Source organism: Gossypium raimondii, chromosome 11, assembly GCF_025698545.1.
Source record: "Gossypium raimondii isolate GPD5lz chromosome 11, ASM2569854v1, whole genome shotgun sequence".
In the NCBI taxonomy this organism is placed as follows: Eukaryota; Viridiplantae; Streptophyta; class Magnoliopsida; order Malvales; family Malvaceae; genus Gossypium; species Gossypium raimondii.
The window spans coordinates 7,213,266-7,232,298 of NC_068575.1; the positions used below are offsets into that span (position 1 = coordinate 7,213,266).

Sequence of the window (19,033 nt, forward strand, 5' to 3'; positions counted from 1 at the left end):
TGGTTAAAAGCATCAATAACACAAACTAAAACACAAATTAAATGTGTAATAAGCTAAGACACACTTAAAGAGTCTGATTTATTAACATGCATTAAGGTTGTCCGAAATAAAGCATAGTTAATAGGTCTGACTTAAAACATGCATTGATGCTGTCTGAATTAAAACATGCATTGATGCTGTCCAAATTATAATATTCTTAATAGACATAAATCAAACTAAGACAAATATAAATGTCGAACAAACAATGACACAATTAATAGACTTTAACAAAAACAATCAGAACATGTAATAATGCTGTAGGAAATTAAAACATAGTTAATATAATTGAAATGACTAAAAAACGTTTTAGTCTTATTTAGCAGCTAATTAGCTAGCTAGATTGAAATCCAGTTTCAAGTAGAATGCAAGGGGCAGTTGATAAGCCATCCCAAGCTCGATTGATGAGTCCAATTGAAGCTTCCTCCCAAACTCGTTCAATTAAGGCCGAAATTGCTTCTTTAAATTGCTTGGCTCAAGTTCGAGTAATTGGACCAGCTGGTAACTCGATTGGATCACGAATGACATCAGTTGAGCCCTTGGTCGAGTTTGTATCAGTCCAAATGTGAAGACAATCCAAGTGCGAACCATTTGGTGGATTGTCAAAATGCGAACAGGCTCGCGGATACACAAGACGTGAGCTATCTTGTGAATTGACATGCGAACTATTTTGATGTTTTTGATACAAACTAATAAGTTGTCAACTTACTTAGAGTTGCTGCTAATTAATTTTATTAAACTTGATAAGATACCGGTGAGCAAGTTGCACATTTCAAATTCCTAGGCTTGCAAGTAGTGCAAGTGGTTGTATTTTTCTTCTATTTAAGTTTTACTTAGACAAGTAAAAATTGTAATGAGAAATATAGCAAGTTACATTTAATTGTTAAACTTGTCTATCATATACAAATTTTATTATCTTTATTAACAATGTTAAAGGTTTAATTTTTTATTAAAAGATATATATTATTGTAACGGTATTTTTATTTTATCCAATTTAAAATCGATAAAAAAATTTGACATCAAGAATTTAGTTTCATTCAAGTCATGGGCGCATAATCTAGTGATTTTTTTATGGAAACATAATTTAATATGACATAGGTTAACAGTTTATTTGGTTAAAATATACTTTAAGTCCCTATATTCTTTGTAATTTTGAAATCAGTATTTTTACTTTTATTTTAAGGAATTTAGTTTCTCAAATTTTCTAATTTTAAAATGTATGTCCAATTGTTAACATTGTTAAGATTCTTCTATTAAATTCAAATTCATCTCAACACCTTTTTTTTTTGTTTACAAGGCTACGAAGTAAATATTGTTTATTTCAAAATATTTCACCATGGAATTTAACAGATTAATTTTAATAGGTTAACAAGTAAACTTGAATTTTAAATTTTGAAAAATAAGATTAAATCCCTAAAAATAAAAGTAGAAAAACTAAATTAAAAATGTATGAAGAGTATAGGGGCTTCAAGCACATTTTAACCTTTTCATTTATGTTAATTAAATTGTGGTAGCAACACGACGTCGTAACATCAAATCAGGCGCCGGATATTCTAGGTTTAAAAGCACAATAGCGCGGGAGTTTTAATTTTAGCTTCTGCCTTGATTAAAAAAAGAAAAGAAAAAAACCTCCCAAGATTCACCGCTCGTCAATCAGGAAATGGAAGATCACGATTTCAAGCTGGAGAAAGCTCGGTTGCTGAGCCTGGCTCTTGAGTTCGGCTTTGATGAACGATTGGCAAAGAAGAGCTTAGATCGTTTGATCTCTCTCTACGGTACTTCTCATAAATTTTTTTTCATTTTTTGCCTGATTTTGGGTTAATTTTTGGACCAATTTTCGACTTTTCTTATTTTTTTTCTTTCATTCGATAGAAAAAAAAAAAAAAGAAATGGTTCTTAGTAATATTAAATGATAAATAAAATTATGGGTGAAATTAAGAGAAGAACAAGTAAACATATAGTGCAAGATTTAAAAATTGATTGAATTTCTGAAGGTGATGATGGGCGAGATTTTATTACTGTGGAGCACTGTGGAGATGATTTTCTGGTGGCGTTGGCTGAAACAATGGAAGATAGTGAGGATTGGGATGATGATTTACAGGTTGTGGAATCAGAAGCTTGTGGAGCTTTGAATAATATGCTTGACAAAAATGCCCTTCCCAATACTAGGAGTAACAGTAATACCAATGTGGGAAACTGCATCAACGTCATAGATGATTCGCCTAAACGAAAAAAGCAAACAAATTTGATGGAGTTGGATTCTTCCAGTGACGAAGAGAGCTTGGACGTATGGATTTCGAAGAAAAAGGGGAACTTTTCGACCCTCTCTTCTCGTCAGGATCAAAGTAGTCGTGTGGTAAGAAGTTTTTCACTGTAAGATTTTTAGTAATCACAATGATTGGTTTCTTGTTAAAGTTAAGACACTTGAAGATACTGAATTAGTTGGTTTGATTTTGAAGGGCTGTAGGAGTAGTGTGACTGAAGGTTCAATTTCTGGTCAAAAGCAGTTCTTCAGCACGTCAATGGGTGGCAATGGGACTCTGAGTTATGATGAATTACAGGCTTTGGATGACGTTGAATTAGCAAATGTTGTTATCTTTGGTAACAGATCATTTCGAGCATTGCAGCGTCAGGCTTGTAAAGCATCTCTGGCTAAGCGAGATTGCTTCATTCTCATGCCTACCGGGGGTGGTAAAAGTCTCTGTTATCAGGTCAAATCTCTAAAGATGATAATTGTGAACTATCTCTATTAAATTTGCAAAGTTTCTGAAGTAATCAGATGAAAGATCTGACCTTTAGAGCTGCAATTGAATGTTGAACTTGTTTTGACTCTTAAATTTAAAGTCTAAACTAAACATGGAATAATATACACTTGGATAATGCTGGGATTTTATTTGGATACTTGGATAGGCAGACCTGCTCCGTCTGTTTTATTTTTGTTACTTATTTATTTGTTTTGGCTAGTTGAGTTAGTTTTTATCTTTATTTTCAACATTGTGATGTATCTTATGTTTTGTTTAGCTTCCGGCGACCTTGAAACCTGGTGTTACACTGGTCATTTCTCCTTTACTATCTCTAATTCAGGATCAAATAGTTACACTGAACCTTAAGTTTGGAATACCCGCTACATTTTTGAATTCTCAACAAACTGCTTCTCAAGCAGCAGCTGTCCTGCATGAGCTAAGGCAAGTTATTTTTTTGGCTAGGAAATATCTTTCTTTTTCTTTTTTCTGAATTTATAGATACAGTGATCACTGAAAAGGTTTTTGGTCTAGCTATTTCTTTTCCTATTTATGTTTTCTTTTTGTGCTTGTAGAAAAGATAATCCATCATGCAAGCTTTTATATGTGACTCCAGAAAGGGTTGCTGGAAACCAATCATTTCTTGAGGTATTGAAATGCTTGCATAGAAAGGTGAGTTTTACATTCTTACTAAATGAATGTAAACATGTTAAGCTTTGAAATACATGTTAAGCTTTGAAATTTTTAGTTGCTATTGTAATTTCTTCTCTCATGTAGGGACAATTGGCAGGTTTTGCTGTTGACGAAGCACATTGTGTGAGGTTTGCCCTTTTCTTGGTTTATACTACAGAAATTTGGGTTATTATTGATGGTTTTGACGTGCATATTTTGATATTTGATTCTATTCTTAGAATATATGTCATGTAAGAAGCTTTATTCCTCCCATGTTTGATATGCATCTGGTACATAACTTGTGAACTGTTCAAGGCCTCTAGTAAAATATTTTCAAAACTCAAATCAACTCAGCTCACTGATTGCTATTTGGTTTCTGCATGCATCAAACCGTGCTCTGTCATGATCCAAATACCAAACATTTGTACAAGGTCCAAAGACCTAACTATTGATGTAAGTCGGAGATTTGATAATACACAACTTGGTATACTATTGTGGTTATAGAAAAGTAAGAGTCTATGAAAAGTGAATATCTCATGGGAACCAAACTCAAAAGAAAATGTATCTCAAATTATCATAGTCAGAAAATTAGTAGGTATAAGTGTTTTTTGATATTTGCCAAATACAATTTTTTTTCCAAGCTGATTATCCATGTTTCTCAGCCATTGACTGCATTTGTATATTTTCTCTATTTCACTTGACACCAAGGCTTTCATGGCATCTGAGATGGCCCTAGCTGAGATGAAAGAGTTGTGTAGGAACTCTATGTTTGACTGCTGATTGTCTGCATAAGCCTAATTCTTCTGTTTCTGTGTAAAAGACCACATCATGAACAAATTATGTCGGCCTTTTATAGTTTGTTTCTTTATGTGCTTTCTTTTTTTTTTTTTTTGGATGGAGGAATCATGAGTGAGATTCTTTGTAGAATAACCAACCTGCATCCTACAAAGCTTGCTATGACTAGCATTATGTTACATAGTAAGCGATACATCCCAGGCCAACTGTATCCCTGGGTGATAAACAGTATGTGCCTTAGCAGCAAAAATCAATGATCAAACTATGCAATTTGTTATATTAATTTATTATAACAAGAAAATTACGAGCTTTAAATTCTTTCCAGCCAGTGGGGTCATGATTTTCGTCCAGACTACAGAGGACTAGGATGTCTTAAGCAGCATTTTCCGAATGTTCCAGTGACAGCATTGACGGCCACAGCCACCCATTCAGTCCGTGAGGTACTTAAAGTTAAGTTGGGCTTTTCTTTTAATTGTTGAATAAATTAAACAATAAGTTTTCGTTTTGTCTCCATTGGTGCTTTGCAGGATATTCTTAAAGCGTTGAGAATTCCTAATGCTTTAGTCCTCAAGACAAGCTTTGATAGACCCAATTTGAAGTATGAGGTGATTGGGAAGGCTAAGGATTCATTAAAACAACTTGGTCAGCTTCTGCTAGATCGTTTTAAGAATCAATGTGGGATTGTATATTGCCTTTCAAAAAATGAATGTGCTGAGGTTTCAAATTTTCTGAATGAGAAATGCAAGATTAAAACAGTATATTACCATGCTGGTTTGGCTTCTCAACAAAGAGTAACTGTTCAAAAGAAATGGTTTGATGGAGAGGTCCAGATTGTATGCGCAACTATTGCTTTCGGGATGGGAATCGACAAACCAGATGTTGTAAGTCCAGATAAGATTTACAATTTAACTCTATCATGCCTATAAATTTTATAAACTAGGCTGTGCACGTTTCCAGTTGTGTAATTGGACCATATTAGACAGTGCATTATGGGGGAAACTTTTATTTGGTAGGTGATTGATTTATATGGGAAAACTATCTATGCTTTATACAATCATAATTACATTCATCAACCAGTCTAGTCAATTTTTAAAATAAGATTCAACACAACATTTAACCTAATTACTGTTTTTTGCTTTGATTGTTCCAGTTATTTTCACGTTTGTAGCTATATAACATTGTAATTAAAATAATTGCACCTGATTTATGGTAGTTGATATTAAAATACTTCTTTATGTTTCATTAGTTTTTTATATAAAGTTTATTTATTCTTTTTCTTATAAAACTATTTTCAGCGTTTTGTTGTGCACAACACAATGTCCAAATCAATTGAAAGTTATTATCAAGAGTCCGGGAGGGCTGGAAGAGATAATTGCAGTGCTGTATGCATTGCTTTATACCAGAAGAAGGATTTCAGTCGGGTTGTATGCATGTTACGAAACGGGCAAGGTTGCAAGAGCCAAAGCTTTAAAACAGCCATGGCTCAAGCTCAGAAAATGCGGCAGTACTGTGAACTCAAGGTTTGTCAGTGACCCTTTTTTCTTTTATTTTCTCTTGATACCATAACTTATGCTGAAACTCGTCTTTTCTAGGATGAATGCCGCAGAAAAATCTTACTCGAACACTTTGGAGAGTCTTTTGACAGAAAAGCTTGTAAAAACGGTTCAAACCCTTGTGATAATTGTCTCAGAACTTCCTAATGACCATAGGCATGGAGGTTTTTTATTTCCTTCCCTTACCTTCTCAATTTGGATGAAGAAATGATCTTTTATTGCATGAATTTGTCGTGATTTGTGAGGTTAAATGGAAAAACATGTTTCAAGTCCTACAGCTGAGGTATGTTTAGCGTATAATTGAGAGACCCACCGGAGGTATGCTACCACTAATGATAATGTTGCTATTGCGCCCAGCCAATGAAAACAACAGCCAAAAACATGGTCTGTCTTTTGTAGGGTTTCTGGTTCATTCAGCACAGCACATTCACAGGGAAGGATTCCTTCAATTAAGAGAGATTATGTATTGTTGTTTGACGTTGAAATTGACATGTCAACTACCCTATATTGTTGTTACATAATCATGTGCCTAACAGACTAACCCCTTTGCTTAAAATTGTAAAAACTTGTCTATAACCTAAACTTTTTGATAAAAAAAAATATTTTTTGGTTGAAAAGTTTGACAAAAAATAAAGGGTTTATTTTATAGGTTACTTGGTTTTGGGCCTTTTTGGTTGTCGGAGAAACCGGGCAAAAAAGGATAGAGAAAATCTTGGGATAGGAATCTTAACAGCACTGAACAAAACAAAATGACATGTAGTTGTATTGCACATTTGCAATTGCATGTTTCAGCTTATGAATTAAATAGTTTGTTTTCTGCTTCTTTGCTTACAAGGACAAACACAGTTCCTGCAATGGAAATGGCACAGTGGCACTACCATTTCACAATTTTTAAGCTTGGCAACTATAAACTTGCAAAAGGCCAAAAGCTTTAAAGAAAGCGGAAGAACAACAAAATTTAAAAAAGGAAATTTAACTTCATAAAGAAGAAACCAATCACGTGAATAAGGTATTTTTCGTTACATTTCACAATTCAGTTTTAATTTTTTTTTTGTTTGTTTTGTTTTGTTCGGTTGTAAATATTTTGATTCAGTTAAAGTGTTTTTGTTTTTGTTTTTGGGTGAAATATAAAAAACAATGGGTCAAATTTTGCTATTAACCCTTGTACAATCATAGGTTGCTTGAATTTGGTTAATTTCCATTTTTACATTTTTGAATTTTGAAATTTCAATTTTAATCCAAACAATATTAGTTAAATCTGATAGGTCAAATTTAGTTATTAGTCTTGTGCTATGCAAGAATTGAGGATTTAGTCATTAATCTCCAATTGATCATTTTTAGTCCTTATGCTTTAAAGATTTTGAAATTTCAGTCTTGACTTAGACAATAGTTCCATTAGCTAAAATAACATGCCTTTTGTGAGTATTATGTAAAAATAACAAGTTGTCATGACATTACAAATAGGGGTGAAGCTAGGAAGTGATTTTTATGGAGGGTTGAAATTAAAATTAAAATTTTATGAGAGCTAAAATGTTTTTTTCATTGTAACCTTAAAACTTTATAATTTTTAGAAAGGTTAAATCATAATTTTATTAGTTTAGGGAGACAAAATACCATTTTATCATGTATTAATTTGTAAGTTTTGGATTTTAAAAGGGTTAATACAAATTTTCATTTTGGGGGCAAAGCAAACCACCCCTGATTACATATGTGATAATGTGTTTATTGCTTAATATTATTAAAAATGGTAGAGTATAGAAATTGGGTTAGGATTGAAATTTTAAAATTCAAAAAGTATGACTAAAAATGACGATATTAAAATATAGAGATTAAATCCACAATTTATACATAGTATAGGGATTAATAGCAGAATTTGACCAAAAATAATTAGCGAAGTGGGAGTGCAGGTGGAGTCCAACCAATGGAGAAGGTCCTAAGCCCATGGTGAAACTGCCCCATGTGGCAATGGTAACAAAGTAAGAACGTTACATGACCAAGGCAGTAAGTTTTTCCCCCTTTTAAAAAATTAATTTATTTCACAAGACAAAGCCTTGGGTCTTTAAATCTTCAACAGCAGAGTTGGGTCGTGCAATGTAATGTCACCCCTCCTTCAAAAATTTAATGCTCAAAACCAGACATTTCTTACACTGTTAAACTCTCTCATCCAGTTGTTTTTTCTTTATTTAATTTGACCTTTTTTGCTTCTAAATCTCTGGGTATCAAACAAATCTGTCTCTTTTATCTCTCTGCTAATGTCATTAAAATATTTCCCAGTGATGGATCCTTTTTTCTGTCCTTTTTTGGTCCATTTTGCTAAAACCAAATTCCATTTCTTTTTTCTGTTATCTGCATTAGTAGTAGTATTCTAGTTGCAGTAAAAAAGACAGCCTTACAACACTTGGAAGAAAGAAAACAAAATGGTGCTTGAAGGTTCAAACTTTTGAAAGATTCAAGTTTATTGTTCAATTTAAAGAATACCCAGTTAGGTTTAGCTGCTTTTATGTAAGCCCATTGTAACAAGGAAGGAGCTTGGTACCTGGATCATGGGGTTTTGCCACTTTTGAAGAATTCAAGGTGACTTTTTTTCTTTTTAATTATTTTTCCTGGGGTTCATTTACATGTTATGGAGATCTGATTCGCTTGTTTGTATGTGGTTTTTGAAATTAGAGTTCGTTCCTTTTTCTTAGCTATTGACTTCGCATCAACTCCCTTAAGAGCTGCTACATTTTTTTAGTTAAGGGGATAATACTCGTTTTAGATTGACTTTTAGGGTCTTGTTTGATAAATAATTAAACTTTTTTTTCTGCATTTTGGGTTTAAATCTTTGAGTAATGTTGATTTGTGTTAGATAAGATAATGGAGGCTGAAAGGAAACGTGCAAAGGGAGGGTTTTTTCAATTGTTTGATTGGAATGGTAAATCTCGAAAGAAGCTGTTTTCAAACAATTCTGAGTTACAAGGTACATTGTTGTTCTTCATCTATATGGATATGCATGTATTTCTTTTGTGTTTTTAAGTTCCTATTTTGATTTATCGTGGACATGTTTGTAATTCACTGCACCATTTGTTTGCATTTTTTACTATAGAAGAATCAAAGAGAGGAAAAGCTGAGGAACATGCAGTGAAGCCTCCGCCTCATTCGGTGGTAAATTTCCTCTCCTCACTTTAATCTTCTTTTGCTCTACTTTTTATCCTGGTTAAATGTTAGTTTTTCTGATGTATTGTTTGGTTTTCTTGCATTAGCAGAGGGAGGGGGATGAGTATAGTGCCGCTTCAAATAATACGCGAAGTGGTGATTTTAATTCTTCTTCTTCAGTGACTAGTGATGAAGGATATGGATCTAGAGCGCCTGGGGTTGTTGCTAGGCTTATGGGGTTGGACTCGTTGCCAACGTTGAATGTCTCTGAGCTTTCTTCCATCCCGCACTCAGGGTCTTCTTCTCTTAGAGTATCTCAGAATGAAAGAAATACTCCTAATTTATGGAATGAATATCAACCTGCAGACTACGCTAGCATTTCTAACAAGCTTGACAGGTCGTCTTCAAATCCCATTGAACCAAGGTCTCGTAAGGTGCAGAACCGACCAATTGAGAGATTTCAGACTGAAATATTGCCTCCAAAGTCAGCAAAGCCAATTCCAATCACTCATCATAAGCTTTTGTCTCCTATCAGGAGTCCAGCATTCACCCCAACCAAGAACGCAGCTTATATAATGGAAGCAGCTGCAAAGATTATTGAGGCTAGTCCTCAGGCAACTTCCAAAGGTAAAGTGCCATCATTTGGGTCCTCTTCTGTTCCTCTGAAAATGCGGAATTTGAAAGAGAAAATTGAAGCTGCACATAAAGCATCCAGGCCTCAAAGAGCCGATGAGTGTGGTGAGAGTATGGTGAAGCCTTTGAAAGTACAGCATAAGGACAAGATTCACAGTAAATCAGATTATACACCAACATTCAGGATAACTAAGGACTCGGAAAAAAGTATTTCTAATGGTTCAAGGAACAAGGGAAAAGCAGTCTCACTTGCAGAACAAGCAAGGGTTAGTATTCAAAGGAAAGAAGGGTCATCATCGAGTTTTAATGGGAGTGTAGTGAACAAGAAGGAAAGGAATGATGCTAAAAGAAAACAGTTTTCTACAAGTGTGTCAGATGTACAAAGGACAGTGGAGAAAAGAACCTCTGCAAACAGGACTAACAATGTGCTGAGGCAGAATAATCAGAAGCAGAATTGCATAACCAATAGAGATTATTCAACATCAAAGAGTTCAACCTTGGACCAACAAGGTAAAAATGGTAGGTCCATAAATGGTACAGCAGGGCTTAATAGGACCGTAAACTCCAGGAAGACGGTTTCAGTGGCAACTGATACTGCAAAAGAGGTCCCAATGTCTAGAAGAAAGAATTTGCCTAGAAAGAAACGTCCTGTAAATGAGGATATTCCAGTTGGAGAAACTGTTCCTGATATATCATCTAAAAATGGTGGTGAAAGGTCCATAAAATGTAATGTTACAACTGATGGGCACTTAAATCAGGATTCAGATATAAAGAAAACAAGCATGGATGTCATTTCATTTACATTTACATCCCCCTTATCAAAGTCCATGCCCGACGTATCTTCCACTAGTAAAGCTTCTGAACAGAGCAGCAGCTTTGATACTGATCCTTCTAGTGACAATGATCTGCTATTTTTAAAAAGCTCGGCATTTTCTTCTCCTGGATTCAATGTAATTGGTGGGGATGCTCTGAGTGTTATTTTAGAGAAAAAGCTTCAAGAATTGACATGTAGAATCGAGTCATCCAACTGCAATATCATTATAGAGGGGACTTCTGCTAGCCCCACCTCAAGTTTGCAAAACTCAGTGCCCTCATCTGGTACAGCAACCACAACATCAGCAGCACATCAAAAAACTCTTCAGGTGGATCTAGGTCATGATATCTCATATAGCTCAGGTGATTTTGATCACTCTTCTGACAAGCTGGGGCTTGATTGGGGAAGGAAGTGGCAGGTTTGTTTTTCTTGCTCACTGCTATGATATACTCATAATAGCAGGTCTTGGTTTTTTTCCTGCTTTTGTGCACTGCAAAAGGTTTTTCAAGAGTATAGAATCTGCTTGGATTTTTGCTTTCCCTGAACCACATAAATAATAATAGTATTAAATAATTATTATGTGTAGAAACTTTTAGATTTATTGTTAAAAGCCAGAGCAAGCAATAGCTATGAATGGTGATCACAAAGAGAAGTTGGTAATTGATGGAGAACTTTGTTTAAGGTGGTTTCATTTTCTCCAAAGTTGGATTCTTCTTGATTTGTTGAAATATGGAAATCTGATCTAGTGCACTGTCAAATAACTTGCAATTTCAATTCTACTTCCTTTTTTCTGTTATCATATGCCTGGCATCTTCATCCTGTGATTCTATTTGAATTATAGATGTTCCTCTATTGGTATCTGGGACTTGTGCTTCTTCTTCATTCATGCAACCGTTCTTCAGTTTATTGTCTATTACCTCTCTAGAAACTGTATTCTTAGTTTTCAATCTTACATAAAGATGACATATAACTTAAAATTAAGTTTGAATGATGCCAGTTATCTGAAGAAATTGAAGAGCAAAATGCTGGCAGCAGCAGCAGTGAGAATGACATAGAAGTTGATAACCAACATCCCGGCCCGCTTTTGACTCTTGAACATGCTGTCACGAGTGGTAGCTGCTCAGGTAGCAGAAACAGTAAGCTTCACTCGTCTTATTCTTATTTTCTTTTTTGTAGTTCTACAGTTCTTCCATTTGAACCCATTTTCTTATGCATCATATATGAATTGGAAAGATATGAAGCTACTAGGAATATTTTTGTGATTAAGAACTTGGGACAAAGTCTAGAGAATATAGTAAACTATGGGTGGGTTTGGATGGTGGTGCATTTACCTGCAGTTAGTGCAGAAACAGCGGTGGCGGTGAGATTAGATACTGTAGCGATACTGTAGCGTGAGACAAAAAGTAGGCTACAAGCATCGCACTGCACCCCACCGCCCATCCAAACCCACCCTATATGTCTGAGAGGCAGTGCAATGCTATTCGTGAAGTGCATGAATTTAGAATGATCTGGATTAGTTTATGAATTTTGCATCATACTTATATTTTTGCTTATATCTTCATAATGGATAAATTTCAGTAACCATGTTATTGCGGTGACTATTGTATAAGCTAAAGCCTGATTGAATGACATTACGGAACTCTGTTATCGTTGCTTTAACCACCACATACAACACTCTTAACACTCAGGCTCCAAACCATTCCTGTTGGTTCAAGATCAAGAATTTGGTATGGAGTTAACTGACTCAGCATCTTCTAAACCTTCAGGAGAAATGGATAAAAAGCATTTAACGAGGCCACCAAATTCCGGAGATTGTAAAGAGTCAACCGGTTGGGAAAACGATTTTGTGAAAATGGTGCTAAAAGATTCTGAGCTACTATTTACAGAATATGCATTGGGTCAGACTGAGAAGGTTATGACCCTGAAGGCTTCCAATCAGCTTGAGCATCTGAATGGAGCGGAGAGAAATGGAGAAGATTACAAACTCGAACAAAAGCTTCTACTTGATTGCGTGAGTGAATGCGTGGAGTCAAGGTACCGACAGGTTTCAGTTGGAAGCTGCAAAGGTTTGGTTAAATGGGAAATTTTGATCCAAAAGAGGGATTGGTTGGCAGAAGAGGTGTACAAAGAAATTTTTGGTTGGAAAAGCTTGGATGATACCATGGTGGATGATCTTGTAGACAAGGACATGAGCACAAAGTATGGAAGATGGCTTGATTTTGACATGGAAGCATTTGAAGAGGGTGTAGAAATTGAGAAGATTGTATTAACTTCTTTAGTTGATGAATTAGTTTCTGATTTATTATTATTGCTTTAAGGTAGCCTCTCTTCTTTTTTTTTTAGTATTTTTTGAGGTTCCATTGTTAAAATCTTCTTTGCTCAGAAAGAAGATATATATATACTTGCTGTATAATTCAAAATTGTGAACTTTGCATCCATGAAAATCAATGGCAACTTTTTATTTCCTCACATCATTATATGACAACAAAGTCTAAAGCAGATTTGGAGACTAAAATAGAATGAACAAAATATCATATGGTTATTTTGTCTTTAAACCTTGAAATTCTCGTATTCAAATTTACTTCTCTTGGAACTCAAGTTTAATCCTTTTTTTTTTTAAATTTTCCCAGAAACCATCAAATCAAAATCTTGGAAGTATGTCTAAATGAATCCATGACAGTTCAACTTTAAACCTTAAAGAGAAACACATGTTCATTGGTTATTCCATTTTTCTCCTATAGCTGGCAATGAAAATGGCCTGCCTTACAGAATACTACCAATATTCTTCTTTATTGGGAACTGAAAAGAGTGTTTTCTGAGATGTTTACAGATTAGCATGTAGAAATCTTAATCCTTCTGAGTAATTTAAAAGGGAAAAAAATCTAAACATGATTAGGGCGTTAATCCTTCTGACCCTTAATTTAATATATTAAATAAAAAAGTTTTTTCTAACAAAGATTAAATTATTAGTTAAAAATCAGTAGGCAGGATAATGTAGGTGACAGTGCAGGACCTCACAGCCTAGGAGGAACAGCTGCCCCAAAATTAGGATCCTATGAAAAGGAGGAGCTATAGTTTCTGTTCTCCCATGGTGTTGACGTGTACCTATGCCCTTAAAATTATTGTTCATCTTTTGATGCATTGCCCAATGGCTCCCATTACCTTTTGAAGAACATGTGACACCAAATGAGGCTGTTGGGGGAGAAATGGTGGGGTGACATCACAGTAAAGTCTTCTTCTTTTTTTCACACTTGTAACTTGACAATGTGTAGCTTAGGGGTTTTTATTTTGAATGAGCAGTTTCCAATTCCCCACATCACATGGATCCCTAATTCCCCTACTCTTCTCTCAATGCTTGCTTTTTGTTTTGTTTTGTTTTTTTATTTCTTTTGATGTAGCATTAGGTTTTTTTTATATTCAACAAGTTGAGACATTCAGCTCCAATTATTCACCCTCACAAGCAGGGTATTCTTAATTAATTGAGTGGCTGCCATTGGCATTGACTTTCTGAGTTTGGGGTGAAGTTGAATTAAAAAGAATTTGAATGGGGATTTAGTTCATTTCTAATCTACTATTTAATATTATGTTGTACCAAAATAGTTTTTTCCTCAAATTCTATGAAATGGTTGAAGAAGGATGTAGGGAACATTAATAATATCATTACATGAATTAAAATCCATAAATTAAAACATATATTTAGACGATTTATTAAAATAATTATGGAATAAATCCATATATGACGATTAAAGTTGATTCTTTTTTTCCTTATTTCTTAATAATAATAAAAAGAGAGTAAAATCAAATGCTTGTTTCGTGGGGAGGTGAGGTTTCCTCCACCGTTCATCAATTGGTGTTTGTCGAACACTGGGTAGTTCGTTGACCTCCACTCTTCCCCCACCTGCTCTTCCCTCCCCATCCTTTTAACCCTCATCTTCAATTATCCTCCACCATCACCACCACATCCTCCTCCTTTGCCAACCACCCTTGTTTTCAACATAAGAGGGTTCTGTCTTTTGGCATAATAATGTTGGTTAAGGTTTTCCCTCAGCTTCATCCTTGAGGGAGGTTTTCTTGTGTCGAAGAAGATTCATGCTTCCTAGATCCATTGTATTTTGATTTCTCAAAGTTTGGTTCAACTCGATTTTAATAACATTTGATCTAATGATTTTAATACTCTTAGAGGTTTTGTAGGTTAACTGAGATGCACGAAATTGCTAGCATTGGATCCAACACATTAGTTTGAGAATTTCGGTCTGATGGCTAAGCGTCCAATGATATGATGTGCATCCATGATGGTTGAGTTTCTTTTCAACATTTTTTCCTAAGATCAAATGTTTTTGCTTAGTATGACTTGACTTCGATCAAGCATTCATACTACTTTATATATATATATATATTGGTGTGTGGGGATAAAAATAAATTTATGAGAAATTAATGAATGCTTCAAAGTGTGTATCAATGCCACTTTCTTTAAGGTTTTATTCACCCCACCTATATTATGGTGTGCAAAAGAGTTCTTGACAAATGAACTTCAAGGATTGACTGTCTGCGTTTTGCATTGATGGAAACAGTCCACTGGGTAGAGCATAACAAGGATATCAATTTCTATAAAGAATTTCTACAGTAATTTTTTATAAAACAATCTAAGAATATAAAAAATGGTGCGATATCAGATTTGAATTGTCATCCAAATAAAACTTTACTCATATTTATCCTAAACCCTAAACGTAACTACCTAAATGAATAGTCATATCTTTAGCGATAAACATAATTATTTAATAGATATATAATTGAATAGTTATGACTATCTGTTAATAACCAAGCGATATAATTTTTCTGTTATTTATAACTTTTAATTTACAACTATTAAAACACTAAAATGTTGTCTATGATCTCTTTCCTGATATGGAAATCCTCCTTGAAAAAAGAAGTGTAAGTTGAAGTGATGAGCTAATTAGGTGGGGTGGGATCTATTCTGGTTCTAGACTTGGAATATCATTAATAATCATTGAAAAGAGAAAGGGGGTTAGTGTATAACATTTATGAAACTTGAGAAATTAATTAATAAATGTTAATTCACATAGTTTAGTACGGACAAATGGAAAGAAGCCCCAAATTGACATTTTGGGTATTTGACAAATTATAAAGCACTCCCCCCCCCCCACTCATTAACCACATTGATGAACAAATCTCAAACTCAAAAGCCCTCTCATCTCTCTATCTCATTATTTGTACTCTCAACACAACTCTCTCCAAAGCTTCCTCACTTCACTTCACTTCACTTCACTCACCAATAAAGAAAAAAAAAATGGAGTTCCAAAACCCAATCAACAAATCAAACTCAAGTTTAGCATCACAACTACAAATTACCCCAAATGGCCAAACCTTAGATCCCCATGATGAGCCCCAAGTTTTCCATGAAGACTATGACAGTACCTGCTCCACACCCTATGTAAGTGCTCCTTCAAGCCCTGGCCGAGCGCCAGGACCAGGACCTGGCTCCATCAATGGTTATGGTGGGTTCTATTATAGTGCACCAGCTAGTCCTATGCATTTTGCAATGACCTCGGTATCTTCTTCAATGGTAGCATCAACTCAACCATCTTCTCCTGATAATAACCCAGTTCCCCTTGGTTTTGAGTTTGAGTTCTCTGCAAGATATGGGTCATCATCAGGGTCGGGTCAAACAGGATCCATGAGCTCAGCTGATGAACTGTTCTTGAATGGAAAGATCAGACCTATGAAGCTATGCACCCATTTGGAAAGGCCTCAGGTTTTGGCTCCTTTGCTGGATCTTGAACATGAAGATGAAGACAATGAAGTTGTTGATGGCAAAGTAAGAAGCAGAGATCTGCGGTTGAGGGATAGGTCTTTAAGGAGAAGAACAAGATCCATGTCCCCTTTGAGAACTGCCACTTTGGGTCTCTGCATTGATGATCAAAGCATGTGCTTAGAGCAAGGCTTAGACAAGAAAGCTGACACAGCTGACAGCAATGAAACCAGTGCTTCAATGTCAGCTTCTTCTTCAAGGTCTTCTTCAGCTGGGAGAAGCTCAAAGAGATGGGTTTTTTTGAAAGATTTTTTAAGGAGCAAAAGTGAAGGAAGAAGCAACAATCATAAGTTCTGGTCAACCATTTCATTCTCTCCGGCAAAAGAGAAGAAACCTGGGAGAAAAGAGAAGCTAAGCAATAATGTGTCAAATGGGGGATCAGAGAATCAAAGAAGCAACAAGAACAATAATAATAAGCCTATGAACGGGATATCTAAGAGGAGGGTTCCACCATCACCACATGAGTTGCATTACACTGCAAATAGAGCACAAGCTGAAGAAATGAGGAAGAAGACTTTTTTGCCTTACAGGCAAGGCTTGCTTGGCTGCTTGGGGTTCAGTTCAAAAGGTTATGGTGCCATGAATGGCTTATGTAAAGCTTTGAATCCTGTTTCCTCCAGGTAAATTAGGGGTACCTACCATATGAAAAGAAGAAAAGTTAATTGTATAGAAGATTTTTTGGTTTTGTTTTGTTTCCTTCTAGAAAATATTATGATTAAGTTCTCTTTTGCAATAAAGGAGAAGCTTTTCCTTTAGAAATGATGATGATTGAGTAAAACAATGTTCAATGTTTTCCATGTATTTTGCAGTGATGAACTTATTAAAAGAATGGGTATATTTTGCTAGTGTTGATGCATCTGTAAGATTTTTAAAAAGGGTAATCCATTAAGGCAATAATATCACACACATGGTTGGGTTCAGGGCATCTAAAGTTTCAACCTTTTTTCCTGGTTTACAATATGATGGTAGATGAGCAAATATGAAAACCCAAAGCAGCAGTAGCACATGATGATGGCCCCCCATATGACCTGACCGACCCTCAATCTAAATGAAAAAACTCTGGATCTTTTTGTTTGTATCTTCTTGGTTTACACATGCACATGCACATGTACATGATTTTTTTTTCAATGTATTGCATGATGGATTTGTTGGGATTTTGGAAAGATATGAATTCACATCAACACTGCTCCTATCTTTACTTGTTTTGCCTAAAAAAAGGCATTTCATAACTAAAAACCCTATTAAAAGAGCCCTTCAATTAATTTACTTTTGTTTTATCCAAATAAGCCCTATTATTCTTTATTTCAACTGAAATATTAGGTATAAATTAAAGACGAAGGGATATCAATTAAAGAAAAGGGCAAAACTCGGTATTTGAACTCAGGCCACATCTGGAACGATGAATACCCTAACTATCAGGTCATCACATGAGGTTCTGATACAAATTAAAGTTCAATAATTTATCTGGATGTAATGAAATTATAAGGGCTTTTAGGGAAAACAGTATAAGGGTTTATTTATATAAAACTACATAGTTCAAGGACTTTCTTTTTGGGTAGATATTCAAGGACTTCTTTAATATTCTAACTCTTTTTTAATTACTATTTGCACCATTGGAAGTAAACTAGTTTGAAGTTTTTTTTATGGTGTTTCACTCTTTCTTTTATTAATAAAAATAATTATTTAAATAAAAAAAAACCAACCCAGTAACTACACCTAAAAATAATCATGTGCTTAAAAATTATTACCTCTTAATTTTTAACCCTTACTTTATTTTTCTTTAAAATATAATTTTTTTATAAAAAAAGTATTAGTTAAAATGATCTGTGGGGGTGATGATTTCTGGTATGGTTAAAATACTGTGAGCTTTATTCAATGGAGACATGAAGCCTTAGGGTGAGTTTGGATGGGCAGTGCGTTTACCTGCGGTTAGTGTAAAAATAGCGGTGGCGGTGAGATTAGACACTGTAGCGATACTGTAGCATGAGACAAAAAATAAATTAAACGTACCGTACCGTACCCAATCATCCATCCAAATCCACCCTTAGTCAACATAATTAGTTCCACATCGGTTCTGGTTGTATTGATGGGTGGGCACTATTTCAGATCAGTGGAAAATTATAATAGTCAATTTGCATCCATTTATTTCACTTAATTTTGATTCCATTGAATAGATCATTACATAAATAATATTAAAAATATATAAAATTATTATTTTTACTGTTTATAGTAATAAACAATAAAAACTTTAACTTTACCTACTTTAAATTTTTAATGTTTAAAATTTGAAGGGAAAAATTGTTAAATAATTTATATAACAAACAAATGAAATAGAAAGATTAAATGAAAACAAAATCTTTAAAGGCTTCACAAACATAGCTTCACGTGTATTTTCTTTATGGAATTTCTAGTATGTAATGATTTTTTTTCTTTTGTTTATTTTTAGAGGAGAACGAGTTATTTTAGAGTAATTATTGTGTAACAGTTGAAGAATTACGAATTAATTTGAGTTATAGACGTGGTTCTAGTTGTGTTGATCGCATCTTTTGGCGTAACAGGTTATTTCTTACTTCGAGACCAAATTGGTTATTGGGTAACTAAAATCGTAACAGGCATTCCGGAAGCTATTTCGGTAATATGATTGTTTTTGGTAGAGTTATTACGTGGAAGTGCTAGTGTGCGACAATCCACTTTGACCCGTTTTTATAGTTTACATACTTTTGTATCTGACGGTTGCATGTAGATATACTTATCCAGAGGTTTTGAGGACGCCATTCATGTCAAACTATCAACTACCGGTTACCCTCTCTAAATATATATATGT

The 19,033-nt window shown here is 34.6% G+C and overlaps 3 protein-coding genes across 8 annotated transcripts; all 3 read left to right on the forward strand.

Moving 5' to 3' along the window:
• The first annotated feature begins 1,643 nt into the window (after positions 1-1,643).
• On the forward strand, positions 1,644-6,414 carry LOC105761111 (ATP-dependent DNA helicase Q-like 1). Its single transcript, XM_012578813.2, has 10 exons — positions 1,644-1,811; positions 2,031-2,392; positions 2,496-2,747; positions 3,058-3,221; positions 3,353-3,449; positions 3,555-3,598; positions 4,570-4,684; positions 4,772-5,125; positions 5,540-5,764; positions 5,837-6,414. Exons 1-10 carry the CDS (start codon positions 1,697-1,699, stop codon positions 5,942-5,944), a joined length of 1,836 nt encoding a protein of 611 aa, XP_012434267.1. The 5' UTR covers positions 1,644-1,696; the 3' UTR covers positions 5,945-6,414.
• Positions 6,415-7,872: 1,458 nt separating this feature from the next.
• LOC105761109 (uncharacterized) lies at positions 7,873-12,848 on the forward strand. Of its 6 annotated transcripts, none has more exons than XM_012578803.2 (6): positions 7,873-8,371; positions 8,646-8,756; positions 8,883-8,941; positions 9,040-10,797; positions 11,377-11,515; positions 12,068-12,848. In XM_012578803.2, the coding sequence occupies exons 2-6, from the start codon at positions 8,654-8,656 to the stop codon at positions 12,694-12,696; spliced, it is 2,688 nt and encodes an 895-aa protein (XP_012434257.1). In that variant the 5' UTR covers positions 7,873-8,371; positions 8,646-8,653; the 3' UTR covers positions 12,697-12,848. The 6 variants fall into 6 exon arrangements, with proteins under 6 accessions (XP_012434257.1, XP_012434263.1, XP_012434258.1 ...); XM_012578809.2 differs by having other exon boundaries at positions 11,377-11,503; XM_012578804.2 differs by having other exon boundaries at positions 8,651-8,756.
• Positions 12,849-15,544: 2,696 nt separating this feature from the next.
• On the forward strand, positions 15,545-17,054 carry LOC105761108 (uncharacterized). The gene has a single exon (XM_012578802.2). The coding sequence runs from the start codon at positions 15,688-15,690 to the stop codon at positions 16,831-16,833; it is 1,146 nt and encodes a 381-aa protein (XP_012434256.1). The 5' UTR covers positions 15,545-15,687; the 3' UTR covers positions 16,834-17,054.
• The last annotated feature ends 1,979 nt before the right edge of the window (positions 17,055-19,033 follow it).